The 14,434-nt window shown below is 42.0% G+C and overlaps 2 protein-coding genes across 2 annotated transcripts in view; both read left to right on the top strand.

Moving 5' to 3' along the window:
* The first annotated feature begins 1,811 nt into the window (after positions 1-1,811).
* Positions 1,812-10,711, top strand: LOC118429455 (pyranose 2-oxidase-like). The gene is made up of 11 exons (XM_035839940.1): positions 1,812-2,075; positions 4,073-4,274; positions 4,607-4,737; positions 5,225-5,431; positions 5,848-6,058; positions 6,392-6,535; positions 7,005-7,190; positions 7,672-7,899; positions 8,368-8,490; positions 8,845-9,026; positions 9,851-10,711. Exons 2-11 carry the CDS (start codon positions 4,104-4,106, stop codon positions 9,858-9,860), a joined length of 1,593 nt encoding a protein of 530 aa, XP_035695833.1. The 5' UTR covers positions 1,812-2,075; positions 4,073-4,103; the 3' UTR covers positions 9,861-10,711.
* Positions 10,712-10,865: 154 nt separating this feature from the next.
* The window catches only part of LOC118429456 (polyunsaturated fatty acid lipoxygenase ALOX15B-like), a 17,407-nt gene continuing 13,838 nt past the window's right edge, over positions 10,866-14,434 (top strand). Inside the window, exon 1 of the mRNA XM_035839941.1 lies at positions 10,866-12,448. The gene's annotated coding sequence lies outside the window, so the exon portion shown is untranslated. The remainder of the gene's footprint in view (positions 12,449-14,434) is intronic.

The following is a 14,434-nucleotide window of genomic DNA, read 5'->3' as shown; positions in this document are numbered from 1 at the left end:
CGCTTTCCTGGTGCAAAGAAACGAAAAGAAACAAACGTTCCTTTTCGTTCCTTTTCGCACTTTCGGTACTTTCCTTTTCGTTCCTTTCCGCACTTTCGGTACTTTCCTTTTCGTTCCTTTTCGCACTTTCGGCACTTTCCTTTTCGTTCCTTTTCGCTTTTATGCTACCGAAAGTGCGAAAAGGAACGAAAAGGAACGAAGTATGAAGCAAACTAAAATAAAATCAATGAGAATATATGGAACCGGTACTGCGGGTGTTAGAAGCCTATGAAATGTGTTTTATTTTACTCAGAATTTGGCAATATCAAATTTTTACGGGACTGTTTTAGGCTGTTGTGTTTGTGTGGCTAAATTATTCTCTGAAGATCAGCGAAATACAAGAAAACATAGCTGAGATAAGAAAGTAAGGTCTAAAATTCAGTTACTGGTGGGTGAGGAATAAATATCGATTAATATACATTTTCAGAATGAGGCAAGATTGTAGCGTTGTTGTTGTATTTGGGTGGCTTCTGTTCTCCCAAGATGGGAGCGCCGCATGCAAATAACCTGCGATTGTTTACGTCTAATAGAAGTCCGGTCAGGAAGGATATGCTAATAAACTGCTGCCCCACGAGCATGACAGCTCCATTCAACAGGGCCCACAACATGGTTTTCTGGAGACTGGAGACATATCTTCTTGCTCGTTCACGACAAAAGAAAAGCTGTGAAAGGATAGACATGTATACATTGTACCAAGGAGTTTTATTCACGTTGTACCATGAGTATTAATCATTTTGCGGGAAGAAATGACCAACGTGAGGAATTTGTGCAAAGGATATTGGGAAACTACGGAGAGATCTGGCGGGTGACTCACGTCTCCAGTGCAGGTTCGGCAGAAAAAGTCTTTGGAACCAGGCTTCAAATTGAAATCAACGTGGTGTCCCGATTGCCCGGGGCCACTTATAATTTAGGCCGGGACCACTAGAAAACGACTTTGTGACATTTTTGGGACCGTAAAAAAATAACCTACACCAGCGGCTTTCAACCCCCCAGTTTGATCTGTGACAGCCCGCGTGGGAACCAGGGACGCACTTATTCGTGACTCCGCCCATCGCCTTTGATTTGTATTTAGCTATTTCCACGCGTGCATGCACTTTCCCGCCGGTTCGCCGTTGAACCATTGGAGCTCTAGGAATTTCGTGGAACAAGCCACAAAATACAAAAATAAAGTCCGTTTCAAATGCATTTGCCGATCACAGTACCGTTACCTTATATTCCCATCGATTTTATTTCACTTTGCTTCATACTTCGTTCCTTTTCGTTCCTTTTCGCACTTTCCGTACTTTCCTTTTCGTTCCTTTTCGTTCCTATCCAATCTTTTCGTTCCTTTTCGCACTTTCGGTACTTTCCTTTTCGTTCCTTTTCGCACTTTCGGTACTTTCCTTTTCGTTCCTTTTCGTTCCTTTTCGCTCCTTTTCGTTCCTTTTCGTTCCTTTTCGCTCCTTTTCGTTCCTTTTCGCACTTTCGGTACACCGCTTTCGGGGTACTGTATGATACTGTATTACAGTGAAGTGAGCCCATTTTCTTTGGTCTCCCCAGGCCTTCCTTCTGTTCGACTGTACCAATGCTGTCCCCAAACCGATCCTGGTTCCGTTTCACCTTATAGTTATCCCGGGTTTGATATCGCTAGTCGCTGGACACGCTGTGGTTATGATGTTTGAATGGCACTGACAGCTCCAAGTGAGGCCGAGACTAGCAAGTGTTATTACAGTAACCGTCTAGCTTCCAAGAAACGTCGAAAAGTGCTGACGTTTGCTCAGCAGCTTTCGTTTTGGCAACAGAACCGGGTCGAACTGTTCAAGATAAGTTGATTCATGTCACGACAGCTGACGCGTATGAATACTGGGTGCTGTTTCTTTGACTATGATAGGCAGCTAACTTTATTCGTCACAGTGACTCACTTGCGGCCGTGCCAAGTTCACGTAGCTGAGGAAGTTTAAAAGGCCATGACGGTTTCACAAGATCTCACAGGTTTGGCGGTGGTGGCAAGGAAGTGACATTGTGGTTCGGTTGGCCGGTACGCTATATTCATACAGGTTGGTAATCATCTTGCTTTCTTTATGTAATGAGAAAGTTTTAAGATAGCAATTATATTTTGCAAATTCCGTACATAAAATGTTAAATTAGAGTTTTTATAGAAGAAGGTACTGTAGGATGATGGAACTTACCATTAACTATCTGAGGTTAACACATAACGTTTTGTAATGATATCATGTCAATTCTCATTGTAGATCATCAAAAATTGCCAAATATCAAAAGATTTTACTCTTGTAAAAGAGCTTTGTCTAGATCCTTGCTTCATGGTAGCAACTAGATACATAGCAATTTACAGTCCATGTACATAATCCATTGCCCTATTACTGATAAATCCATACAGCTACTAGTAGTTCTAGTTGCAAGTCTCTAGCTCTGTGACAAGTGTTAATATTAATGAGCTTAGACTAACACGCATGCGTAGGACCAGAGTAAGAGAACCTCAAGAGAGAACTTCCACGATGCACAGAGGCTGCACGGGATGATAGATTGAACCAACTGTAGAAACGTACCGCGCCTGAGATGTCATTCCAGATGACCTGAGCAGATAGGTCTAGATACAGTCAGACCATAGAGGCAGCGAGTTACAGTCTCATTCTTGTCACAGTACGAGGAAACGAAAGTGAAAGTCCCCATGACGGTATGACTCATAATGCGCCACCCGTCTTGAGTTTCACTTCCTTGTCAATGACCTCCTCTAAGTATGCTAAATAACCGCCTTCATTTCCTGTCGTATTAAGTAACGAGATTTGTTAAGGATGAGATAGCAAAACTTTCCCTTTGTTTGAAAAATTCTCGACCAACAAAAAACATGAGCGCGCGTGCATGTGTGTGTGCGTGTAAGAAGAGCATAATTAGGGAGAACTCGTGGATGGAACATGCTCATCACGTTGGCTTAAGAGGGACATTTATGAATACATTGTATAGATAGTGCCCATCATACATGGCATTACTTGCATGCGTGTGAAACCTTAATGGTAAATAAGGGTATATGTATACTAGTGACTCATATAGGCGAGATAAGTCTATAATCAGACATATATTGTATGACGTTTGAAAGTTAAAAATATTCATAACTAGAGTTCGGCGACCTCATACCTCCATGAATATTTAGAGCTTTTGTAAATTTCATGCGATTGACTAACACATTAACATAATTTGCAAATTATGCAAATGTACTCCTATTTTGCATAATTAGTATTTCATTTTGTACAACATTGTCTAAGGTATCTACATACCAAACATAATGAAAATCCGTTGTTCCCTTCTTGAGTTATCGTTTTCAGAAGTTTTTGACAAAAATGCTCCTGCTATCCCAAAACTAGCCGCTAGGGGGCCCAAACTTATGCCACTTATTTCTGAGCACAAGAGCTATCTAACATTCGAAAATCGTGACCATAGCTTGTTCAGAACACGAGATAGCAAACCAGGAAGATGCGCTGCAGTACTAAGGGAAGCCGCTAGGGGACCCAAAATCTAATCATTTCCAGCTTTCATCACACACTACCAACACATTAAGTATGAAACCAATTCACCCAGCCGTTCTTGAGTTATATTGTTTACACGTACACACACACAGACAGACAGACAAACGCAGAGTAAAATATAACCTCCATGACATTTCATGGAGGTAAATACAATGATTGTACCTCCAAGAAAATAAACGAGTTGTCGCAAGGTAACGAAATAATTTTTGAAGTCTAAACGACGTTCAACAATCACTGAAAGACTTATTGAATCAGATTCATGCATCAAATTTAACGCATGCTTGAGTGCGGCACCACTGTGTGTGTTCTTTGCATATTCTTTAATAAAAAAAAATTAACGCACATTGCGTCATTGTGACGTCATAGCGTCTAAGATCAAGACAACGGTGAAAAAAATAGCTTTCCGGGTCCCGACTTTCGCGGTGATATCTTAATCGGATTCCATAAGCCATTCCTTGACTATTGAAAGCCATTGGGATTTCAGACTCTGGTTGGCCATTTTACCTTTTCAGTAATCGAGATCGGTTTATTGTGGTTGTCGTCATGTCCGAGGGGAAGGGTGTCCGAGACATTCAGACGGACGTTCTGATCGTCGGGTCCGGGCCGGTGGGTGCTACCTTCGCCCGGGAGTTGATCGACGACCCTCGGGACTTGAGCGTCATTATGATCGACAGCGGGGCACAGCTGTCCAAAATACCAGGAGAGCATCTCAAGGTACATTACTGTTCAAACTTGTTGTTGACTTTAGGTTGGAAAAAAAGTAATATTCTCCAACTACTGATCAGTAACTGGATTGACAGAGAGGAATTACTGACAACTTCTCCGGTAAAAATTTGCTCTCTATTGGAACGGTCCTCTGGCTTAAATCTCCATCACGTCTTTACACGTTACACATGTTTTTAAAGTGATGACTGACTAATTAACATTATCAGATTTATTGGAACAACAGGAGCAAAGAGAATAACTTCTGAATTATTATTCAATTGCTAGATCAAACCGATGGCAGCAGCTAATGACTGTATACATACTGTATTTTCTATCCATAGAATTCTTTCCTGTACCAGCGGGACGTGAATCTCTTCACCCATGTTATAGAGGGACACCTGGAACCAGTGTCTGTCCCTACTGATCTCTCGCCCGTACCGACTCTAGACCCTGGAGCCGCTCACTACAAAGGGTAAGGAGCCGCCTGAAGTTAAAGAACTGCATTTTAAACCTTTTCTTTTTTTTCGTAGTTTAACGTTACGAAGCGATGCAACCATTCACACACAAGCCCTTCGCTCAATCCTAGAGCCCATAACGTATTTAGAAACACTGCTTTGCGGTTACCCATATGTGCACTTCTTTAAGTGGTCAGAAGCACATAGACAACACGCACCGAGAAGTTTACAGCAATACTTCCCACACTGGGGGGAGGTAAAAGACACACGTATCAACTGGCATTTCAGAACTGTACGTTAAAAACTCATGAAACTTGGATAAATTTGTCAGCACACCATAGCACTGGCGTAAATATGTTACATACACATGTAACGTTATATATAATTTTTTTTTAAATTTGCACACCAGCTTAGTATTTGTATCGGATCATCAAAGTCGACAGTTTCTGAGTTAAACTGATGAATTGCTCTGACATTAACGGCAATATTGTGTCTTACGGTCAGGACCATTCAAAACGGCCAGAATCCTAAGCAGGACCCCGATGAGAACCTGCCGGACATCGCGGTGTGCTACGCCGTGGGCGGGATGTCCACGCACTGGACCTGCTGCACACCGCGGGAACACCCCACCGTGGAGCGCTGGCAAGGCATAGACGGCGAGGAGTGGGACAGGCTGTACAGTCGTGCTGAGGAACTCTACAAAACTAACCAGTAAGGGGTGTTAATCGTGGAGCACAGTGTGTAGCGAACTGAGCCTGCCTTTTTTTCAAGCTTAATTATAAGATAACTATACCGTGGACCTTTGTAATCTTCAACAGATATACAACATAATAAGTATACATACATACATACATAGAAATATCATGCATTAAACACTTCGACATGGCGTGTAAGATTGCTGACTCATTTTGCTTTCGTCGATGACTGGACTTCAGGGTATCTGTTTTGTTGTGAAGTGGCAATGAGGTAATGGTGACAATGACATGTAAAGTGTAAGTGAAAAGTACAAATAAAGTGTAAGGTTGTGATTGACACGCTTTGTGTCAAAGAAGTTACAGTTGTCACTGTGATTATATTTATAGGCTTCGTCAAATCAAATTATACACATTTTACATTATATCATGTAGGACGGCTTTCGAATGCTCCGTGCGCAACAAGGCAGTTAAGGACGCCCTCCGGCGGGAGTACGAGGGCGACCTGCCCGCTGACTACGGCGTGCAGAACCTCCCACTGGCCTGCGTACGTCGCAAGGACAAGCCGGAATTCGTCACCTGGAGCTCGGCTAGCACCATCCTTGGACCGCTGCTGGACATGCGGAAGGAAACGTTCCAGATTCTGGTAACTTTATTCTCCATGCAATTCAGGTAACATAGTACGTCGATGAAGGTTAGACATCAAAGTAATAAGATAAGCTAAAAATCAGTTACTCAAGCAACTGGGTATGATTTTTGAAACGGTCAGACGTTTCAGATAATCTTTCGTCAGTGACACGAGATCCAGACCTCCTCAGTGTCACTGACGAAAGATACGGATCTGAAACGCCAGACCCTTTCCCAAAATCATATCCAGTTGCTTGAATATCCGCTTTTGGGCGTACCGTAACACAGTAGCATCAACAACCTTCCGTCCCTTTGAAATATGTATTTACAGAATGTTTAACGTCATCCTCAGGAGCAGCACCAGTGTGTCCAGCTGGTGCATGACGGCAGCAGCGTGCAGCACGCTCTGGTCAGGAACCTGGCGGACTGGAACGAGAAGCTCCGGATCCGGGCAAAGGTGTACGTCATCTGTGCCGGAACTGTCCAGACACCACAGGCAAGATCTGATTCTGTGATAAGAAAACATGTAGAAAACTTTGTCCCAAAGTGCTCACTGTACAAATTTCTGTGTAAAACATTTGTTAATGCTACACAGAAATATCAGAAATATGCACAACTAACAAAAGAAGATATGTTCAAATATCTTATGTCATCATCTAACCACGATATACTGGAAAAACTCTTTAAGATCGTATACACATGTTTGAAGAAGAGATAAGAAGCACGTAAACTATAGTATATGTACAGCTTTACGTTTACTCTCTCTGTATCAGACCTACTGCATTTAGCCCCAATGGGGCATGGATATGTAATAAACTCCATTGCCATTGTCATTCTTTTTCGATCTTTGAGAACGCCATTTTCACAGAATGGATGCCCTAATTGCTAACCATTATAACTACTAACCATCATTATCCGAATGAAAGCTAATCTGTATTAACCATCATTGTTACATGCTTCTACAGCTGCTCTACAGGTCTTACATCCGGCCGGCCGCCCTGGGCCGCTACCTGTGTGAGCAGCCCGTGACCTTCTGTCAGGTGGTGCTGCTGCAGGACATCATCCGCTCCATCCCAACACCTAATTATAAGGACCATGTGGTGGACCCGCACGACCCCATCCCGATCCCCATTAATGATCCCGATCCTCAGGTAAGCTGCACCATGTAGGTAAAAACATCGGGCACCTTTGTTTTATTATCTTGGAAACTAAATTTTAAATCTATAGGTTTAAATGAACAGTTAATAGAAGAAAAACACGTTAAACATACCATCTGGAGTATTTTCACGTCTAATGTTATAACTACAATGGGACTCAAGTCTTTTGTTCGGTGACTTTGCGGTCTTACACGTACATAAACATACCATCTGGAGTATTTTCGTGAGTTTGAGTAGAATGTTATAAAACCATCGTACTATCTGCATCTTTGTACAAAAATGCAAGTTGAATTTTGGGGTTTTGTGAGTTTCCAAGGATGTCAGGAGACAGAAGAAAAACTTTCCTTGTTTAGATTCTAAACCTGGGCATTCCGGGAGCCAAACATCCCAGAGGTTAACTTATGAATGAACAATCAAAAGCATTAAAGATAATCCCATTGAATATGTCCTTATTTGATTTGACCATTTTGTTCAGGTATGGATCCCGGTGTCTGAGGACCGACCTTGGCACTGCCAGATCCACAGGGACGCCTTCTCGTTCGGAGGCATCCAGCCTAACGTGGACACCCGTCTCATCGTGGACCTGCGCTGGTTCGGCAAGATGAACCAGCCTCATTCTTATAACAGGATGACCTTCAGTGACGTCATCAATGACCGTCATGGCATGCCACAGGTCACCTTCCACTACAAGATTCGCGACCAAGTATGTAATGACAATATGGAACTGGATAGATAGATATATATTTTTTTAGATATGAGTATTGGTTCCTTTTTTTGTGGTTGTTTATTTGTTGGGCCGACTACACTCTCTTCGCAGCCAGGGCTGAATTGCGAGGAGCTTACAATAGGCGGGGTTAAATCGCAAGGGTCTGAAATGGCAGCCTGTATACAGCGCCTAGTGACCTCAATACGATAGCAATTGTCCCAGTTGCGACCAAAGAACCATAGGTTTTGAACCAATCACCCCGGGAAGGACCCCTACTCCTTTCGACAAGTGTAGTGGGTTCTTTTACGTGCTCGAAATGTGACTCTCTTCAAACACGGGACCTCCATCTAACGTCCTATTCGAGGGACGTCCCTAACCGAAGCTAGGTTTCATTATCATCACCTTATTGACTTTACTTTTGACTTAATTAGAGCCACCATTAGTTTCACACGTCTTTTCACACAGGAAGAGCGTGACCAGCAGCACGCTATGATGGAGGACATGCTGCGGGCTGCCGGAGCATTGGGTGGGTTCCTCCCGACCTCACCTCCGCAGTTCATGCCGATGGGTCTCTCTCTGCATCTGACGGTAAAAACGCTATTAATGTTGGTGCTAATGGTTGTCCACAGTTTCCTGAGCCATCATTTGCATGATGTTGGCATTTAATCCTGCAAACTTAGTAATCAGTAAAGGCTAAATAATGAAACGAATGCTCAACAGTTTTATTTTCAGTAGAACAGATTTTGATTTTTAGGTGATGTACTGTCGGCGTAGGTGTAGAAGGTACCTAGGTCTAAGTACGGAACATTTGACTTGGCTTCATTCATTGACTGTCGTACCTATGTTGCCAATGCCACTATTCCCAAACCCGATGATAGATGATGCGTTGATTTCGAGGGACTTCAGTTCCAAGTCATCTGACTTATCATTTTTATTGCCCAGGGCTCGGTGCGTATAGGTACAGACCCAAACTCCTCCGTTGTGGACGGGTACAGCAAGGTGTGGGGGTTTGACAACCTGTATCTGGGCGGGAATGGCGTCATCCCCACCGCTACAGCATGTAACACCACCCTCACCAGCTCCGCACTAGCCATCCGTGCAGCTCAGCATATCCTACAGAACTGGTGAGACAAATTTCGCAAAATTATAATAGTTTATCAATAAAAAAGGCATTGCAGCCAAGGGCTGAATTGTGTCTTTCATACATAGAATATATTGCACTTGATTTACACACAAGAGATTACACATTAAAAAATGTCAACAAACTGTAGTATCAGAATGATGTGTTTTCGCTAAATTGGCGTAGGATTTGATGTTGACTAGCTTACAATGCATGAACCAATTTCATCCAATTCATTTCCCAATTTTCATTAATTTTAATAGTGATGGTACCAGACTATTCATAAATCTTAATGATGCTTCAGCAGACCCTAACATTGGCTCGGTTCCCGTTATCTCTTCTGTTGTGCACCGGTGGTTGTGGCACTGAGAAGCCTTGTCTGTAATATGCCAAAAAGCAGTTACTTAAGTAACTGCATATAATTTTGGAAACGGTTAGACGTTTCAACTAGCATCCACTAGTTTTCGTCAGTGACACTGAAGGATCTTGTTGGAGAGAGTTTTATACCCTAGCTGTGAATTGATATGTAAAAAAGATCTAGTCGAAGAGCGAGTTTATCCTAACTGTAAAGTTAGCTGCAACGTCTGACCGCTTCGCAAATCATATCCAGTTGCTTGAGTAACTACTTTTTTGGAGTACCTTATTGGCTGGGTATCTAACCTTCATCGACGTATACGTATCTTGTCTGTAATAGTCCTTTCATGACTTTATAACGCCACATACACCTTACTTGCTTATTTGCACTACTCACTACGTTATTGATGATATTAAATAGGAACGTGTGTCATTTTGAGATCTGATAGAATCTATTTGTTTGAATTGTTCCAGGGATCAGTAATGGAGAGTTGAAGCCCATTCCCGCGGAATTTCCGGCTACAGACCACACCGCGACCCGGTAAAGCCAACCCTGTGATCGGGCCTGGTGGTAAACGACGTTAGTTGATCCGAAAGTAAACCCAAGAAGGCAATGTCTAAGAAACCCAAGAACCAGATGTAAGCCCAAGAAGCCTACATCTGTCGTTCTGGTGAAATCAATCATGCAAATGTCGCCATAAAAGGAATTTAGAATCTCGATCGAATCAAAACAAAAGATTAAGCTTCAAAGGCTTAAAAAAAGTTACTGCAGTAGAGATTTGCACGGATTTAAACATCCCCACGTCAATTTTGCTTAGTACCCAGACAGCCTACTGTATAATGGCTATCCATTGCTGGGGATAAGTTGGCGATGTTTTAATTAACCGTTGACATCATCATTCCTGGTGATAGGTCGGCTGTGTTTTTAAACTTAAGGTTCGATATCATCATAACAATGATGACATCAGTAGATCAAGGTATTTAATGGTATATTACGTACATTTGGGTTTGGCTTGGATTTGCTGTTTTAGATGTTCGTCAGCATCGGCCTGAATATGAATTCCAAAGTCGATAAATCGTTTTTTAACCTGTCCCAGTCACGTACATTTCAAGAACAAAACTAAATCAATGGCACGTTGAACGCTTAAGAGCATAACATCAGGCTAAAATTAATGCATCCTTGTGGAGTGACTGTTTTCTTTGAAATGACAATAGGGTAGTTTAAACATAGCAAACTATACAAGCAAACATTTTGTCTAATTGTAGTTAAACTTTAGTAACATATCTTGACATGATTGCACATGTTATGATACTAATAAAAACTATGTGGAATATAACATAGAAGTCGGTAGTTAGCTCCTTGTTTTACAGCGTTACACTATTTTCTCGGTGTTGATAAATGTACAGGTGGGGAACATATTGTATTCATTGTGAGGAGAGGGATTCAGCACAAATTGTGCACTATATCACATTGTCTGTCCAACATGTTGTAAAGCACTTCCTCCAAAGTCACCGTAGCCTGGATGCCAGCCTTGTTAGATTTACTCCCAATACATCTTACCTTGTCAGCGCAGACGATATCTAACAAGGTTGACATCCAAACTAAACGTACCTACCATGACATCATGATGTCTCGTTTCATAACCCGGATACATTCGTACCTGTGCTGGGCTTATACGAAGGTTACCAGGCTGTCCAGGCCCGCATTTTATGGTCTTTTATTACCATCAACGTCCCATGCGACGCATGACGCCGGCGAATATATAAAGGCCTTTGAAAAATTACTCAGGCCGCAGCAAGTAAATTTTATGGATGACATCCTATACTGAGTGCAAAAATAATGGGATAGGGCGAAAAAAACAAGATGGGTAAAAAAAAGATGGCTAAATTCTCAAAATAGACACCATAAACATCGTAACAAGATTTGAAGTGACAAAACGTGGCATCAATGCATTCATTCCTATATCAAAGAAGTGAACGTCTGGTGTAGTAAAAGTGATACTAGTGTGGTACACTGGTATCACTTGCCAAGCTGGCGACTACATTCATGGCTTCCATATTGGTGGCACTTTTACAACTATCCGACAAGTTTCACTTCTGCAACTATAGTCATGGCTACCTCCCTAGTGTCACTTCTACAAGTATGATTATTAGGCTGTAATACAACATGTTTGCTCATTTTGGTCTATTTGACCATCCCCGAGGAGGAAGAAAATTCTTGTTGTTTTTTTTCTGAAATCAGGCGAAAACTAATGAGCCTGCTGACGTCATCCATAAAATTTACTTGCTGTGGCCTAAGACTTAAAAAAAAGCTTTTGAAAATTGCGCGCGCGAAATCTAGCCAATGGCAAAACCGCATGACAACGCAGGGGCCTCCGGTGGTGTGTAAACGTCTAGACAGATTTGGTGGATGCAATGAACCTTGAAAACATAACGAGAACAGCGATCTGTTGCAAATGTCTGTTGCAAAGTTCAGGGGGCGTTACCAGAATTGCTACTTACACTTACCAAGGATATAACCTCCTTGCACTTACCTTAAAGGGTCTTGAACACACCGTTTTTGTTTGTTTTCTGTGTCATACTAGACCGACAAGCGTATACAAGAACTGAAAATAATGTATACCATTGTATTGATCAAAATTCGAGAATGAAAATAAACAGATCATTGCCTTTGTTTGAATTCAGCCTACAGCAGTCAAGCCAACTATTTCAGTCATGGTCAGCACATTGGGAGCAAAACCTCAGGAGCGCTTTGAGAAGAAACGTTTCAATTAATTTTTTAGAATACTAGAGGGAGAACAATTCCAAGGGTGTGCACATGGTAGTTGTCCCCAGAGTGCCTGATGCCGTGAACTTTATGGTGACATTTCACATCTAACCTTACAATGGGACTCAAGTCTTTTGTTGGGTGACATAATTGGAGGTGGGTTTTACACCCGGGCGGCATCATCAACCTTTTCTTTGATATGAAATGTGACACAAGCTGTTTGGTAAGTTTTTTGGGGGGCGTATCCTTCTACTATTCTTCGCCCAGCTACACCGTGAGCTTGTCCTGTCTCCATTTCATACAAGGTAGGACATTTATGTACTGATTTCTATACATAAAAAAAGGGTTAAAACTATCGACTGCAGTAATGTTGCATGGGATAGTGTTGAGAACATACAGGGAGGTTGCGAAGCCTATTGTTTCCAAGATAGTAAGTACGTACGAGAACCGTGCACTGTGCCTTGTATGTGGGCCCGCCATGATTTTTTTCTCTTGTTATTTCGCCGGACGCCCAATCGTCCAACAATATCCGATATAGCCTTGTTAGAAAGGAAAACATACGTTGAACGCGTTCAATGGAAGGGGACAGGGGAGGGGGTGGCTAGGTGGACTTGAGTGTTGTCGGCGGGGCTTGATCGTAAATGGGCCGGACGATTGTTGAGAGGGAGTCGCCTGGGAGGGCTGGTGTGGGGGTAGGGCGACACACATGGTAGTCTTGTTCCTAAGATAAGACCGACCATTACGATGTATTCATACAGTTCTGTATATCTATATGTCGTCCATTACTAAAAGTTGAGATCTAGAAGTGGTGATTTTATCGTATTTCAAAGCCGCCGCTCTCTTATTGTCAAATTCCACAGCTCGCTATGCGAGTCTGTCATAAAACGAAAACTGTAAATGCAGAAATGTTCGCGGTGGTTTTATGTTTGCGGTTTTTTCGGTGACCACTTCACCGCGAACTTAAAAGCACCGCAAATATTTTTCCATTATAGTATAAGACTACAGTCTATGGCGTTACCGCGAACTTAAAACCACCGCGAACACTCCATTTTCCCGCTACCGCAAAAATAAATCCCACCGAACTTAAATTTCCCCCTCAAACACAGTGCTTTTCGTTGGCAGAGAATTTCGACACTTTTTCTGGGACACCAAATCACGAAATCAGTCATAGTGCTCATATTGTGTAAAAGTGTGATCATAATAAAATGACGTATCATTTCAAAGGAAAATATACAAGCTTCACACATAATGCTAACCATTTCAAAAATGGTCATACGAGCAAGGAAAATCTCGGTACTTTATATTTAGCGACCGTATGATCAACCCATGAATGTACGATAAAGAAACAGAACATGGTTGTAAGACGCGTTTGTGAAGATTAGTAATCCAGGATCATTAAAATTTAAGAAGATTCACTCTTTACTTCTGGATACTTTAAAAAATTTTAATAGACGTTTCGAAAGGTATCCACCTTTCTTCATCAGTGAAATGAAAATGAAGTTGTACAATTTCTCGGAACAAGGAATAGTTCTTATGTAAGATATAACAAATGATATTTCATAATATATAATGCAATGCAATTTGATGAAGCATTTGCGGAGATATGGTTCCAAAGTTAAGATCATGAATCATGAGTCACAAGATCATGAGTCACAAGATCGTACGATGAGAAGTACGTGTACGACCACATTCCCTTTATCGGTGGGGCTCATTTGCACGTGATTACACGTGGGCTGTAGCCGTTGATCATGCAGCCGTCAGCAGAGCTTCACGTGAACATCAAAAATACCTGGGCAGTATCATCAAACCTTTCCTGTCCATGACGTGACAAAGTTGTTAGGCAACTTTTTAAGGGGGGGTGCGTATTTACAAAAAGTATTCTTCATCTAGCTGGCAATACCGTGAGCTTGCCCTGTCTCCTTTTTATAATTATCAAGGTAGGACATTTCTGTAGTCACCTCTATATACTTTTTATTAGAAGAAAGTTTAAGAAAATTAACCTCACTAAGATTGAACGATACATCGTCGAGAACATATAGAGAGGCAGTGAATTTTTGCCGCGATGTCAATTTTATGGTCGGACATCGAACCCTTTCCCAGTAGCAAGTATACCATTGCTTCAAGTGGAGAGCGATCTTGCATCTTGTCGGTGGGACAGAATCGTAAATGGCCGGCGGTTTTTGATATGTGGCCAGCCTAGGTGCCCAGCATCTTCTGGACACCCTTAGTAGTCTTTTTACGAAAATTGTGCTGCTCTGTTATTCTATGCTACAAATTTGTCCATCGCTGAT

Source organism: Branchiostoma floridae, chromosome 13 (genome assembly GCF_000003815.2).
Source record: "Branchiostoma floridae strain S238N-H82 chromosome 13, Bfl_VNyyK, whole genome shotgun sequence".
Lineage (NCBI taxonomy): Eukaryota > Metazoa > Chordata > Leptocardii > Amphioxiformes > Branchiostomatidae > Branchiostoma > Branchiostoma floridae.
The sequence above is the reverse complement of the archived record's forward strand: the minus strand, read 5'-3'. Positions and strand labels throughout refer to the sequence as shown.

Excerpts from the sequence above, each read along its gene's own strand:
- LOC118429455 (XM_035839940.1), top strand. The coding sequence starts at position 4,104 with ATGTCCGAGGGGAAGGGTGTCCGAGACATTCAGACGGACGTTCTGATC. Across the intron at positions 4,275-4,606 it reads TACCAGGAGAGCATCTCAAG|AATTCTTTCCTGTACCAGCG; the intron begins GTACATTACTGT and ends TTCTATCCATAG. Across the intron at positions 6,536-7,004 it reads GAACTGTCCAGACACCACAG|CTGCTCTACAGGTCTTACAT; the intron begins GCAAGATCTGAT and ends ATGCTTCTACAG.